Consider the following 1,112-nt stretch of genomic DNA (forward strand, 5'->3'; position numbering starts at 1 on the left):
CTCACTGCCTACAGCATCCAGCGATGGCGAACCTTTTGAGCTCGGCGTGTCAGCATTTTGAAAAACCCTAACTTAACTCTGGTGCCGTGTCACATACAGAAATTTTTTGATATTTGCAACCATAGTAAAACAAAGACTTATATTTTTGATATTTATTTTATATATTTAAATGTCATTTAACAAAGAAAAATCAACCAAAAAAAAGAGTTTGGGTGTCACCTCTGACACGCGTGTCATAGGTTCGCCATCACTGGCCTACAGCATCAGTACATATTAGGAATATATAACAGTCACTGTGTCAGTACCAGACATTTCACTGTTTGGTTATAGGCATCTTATTTTATAGTTTTGTATTAACCTCTTTCCTCAGATGTCAGTGGCCAGTATCTCCAATACAATTTTAAACCCTCGTCTTTCAGCTCCTTCACGGAACTGAGCGCAGTGCCTGCAGGTGCTTGATGAATATTTAAAAATCAATCAGATGCGGCCCAGGGGAGAGAGCTGCGGGTTTGCCGTCCAGCGAGGCGCCCTGATGCGCAGTGAGAGCAGCACAGGGAAGCCGGCCCTGTGTGTCATAACGAAGGAGGGGCAGCCAGGGAGGTGGGGTGCTCCCAGCCTGCAGCCTCGGGGACTGTCCCCGGGAGGGAGCCTGTGGCCCGCCCGCTGGAGACCGTGCTGTGTGTCCACTGAGATGTGTGGGAAGCTGTGCCCCGTAGACACTGCGCGGGAATTTCTCCAGGGACCACCCAGCTTTCTTCCCGGTGGTCAGGCTGCAAGGTCGGGGACCCCAGTGTGAATCTGGGCCCGGTACATAGCGAAGCCGTTTCGTCACCAGGCCAAAGGACCCTGGTCCCTGCAGGGTGGGGGTGCCCCTGGAGTTTCCCATCGGGTTAACCCTCGTCTGTCCTGCAGCCTTCGCAGTGAAGGTGGCTGAGCGGCAGGTGCGGGTAAACAGGCGCAGGTGAGGCTAGCCGTCTGCATGTGACTGGTTTGGGGAAGGGCCCGAAGCCGCTGGCTCCGTCTCTGCTGTAACGAGAATGAAGTCTCTGTCCATGGGGGGGGGGGAGGAGGAGAAAGAAGCCTGGGCAGCCATGCGTGACTGCAGCATCGCA

The 1,112-nt window shown here is 53.2% G+C and overlaps 1 protein-coding gene across 1 annotated transcript in view; it reads left to right on the plus strand.

Moving 5' to 3' along the window:
* SEC24D (SEC24 homolog D, COPII coat complex component) overlaps positions 1 to 1,112 on the plus strand; it is a gene marked incomplete at its 3' end in the record, with an annotated part of 53,477 nt that overhangs the window by 10,114 nt on the left and 42,251 nt on the right. Inside the window, exon 2 of the mRNA XM_023747825.1 lies at positions 913 to 947. Within this exon, the coding sequence (XP_023603593.1) occupies positions 913 to 947 (35 nt within the window). The remainder of the gene's footprint in view (positions 1 to 912; positions 948 to 1,112) is intronic.

Source organism: Myotis lucifugus, unplaced genomic scaffold (genome assembly GCF_000147115.1).
Source record: "Myotis lucifugus unplaced genomic scaffold, Myoluc2.0 scaffold_1001, whole genome shotgun sequence".
In the NCBI taxonomy this organism is placed as follows: Eukaryota; Metazoa; Chordata; class Mammalia; order Chiroptera; family Vespertilionidae; genus Myotis; species Myotis lucifugus.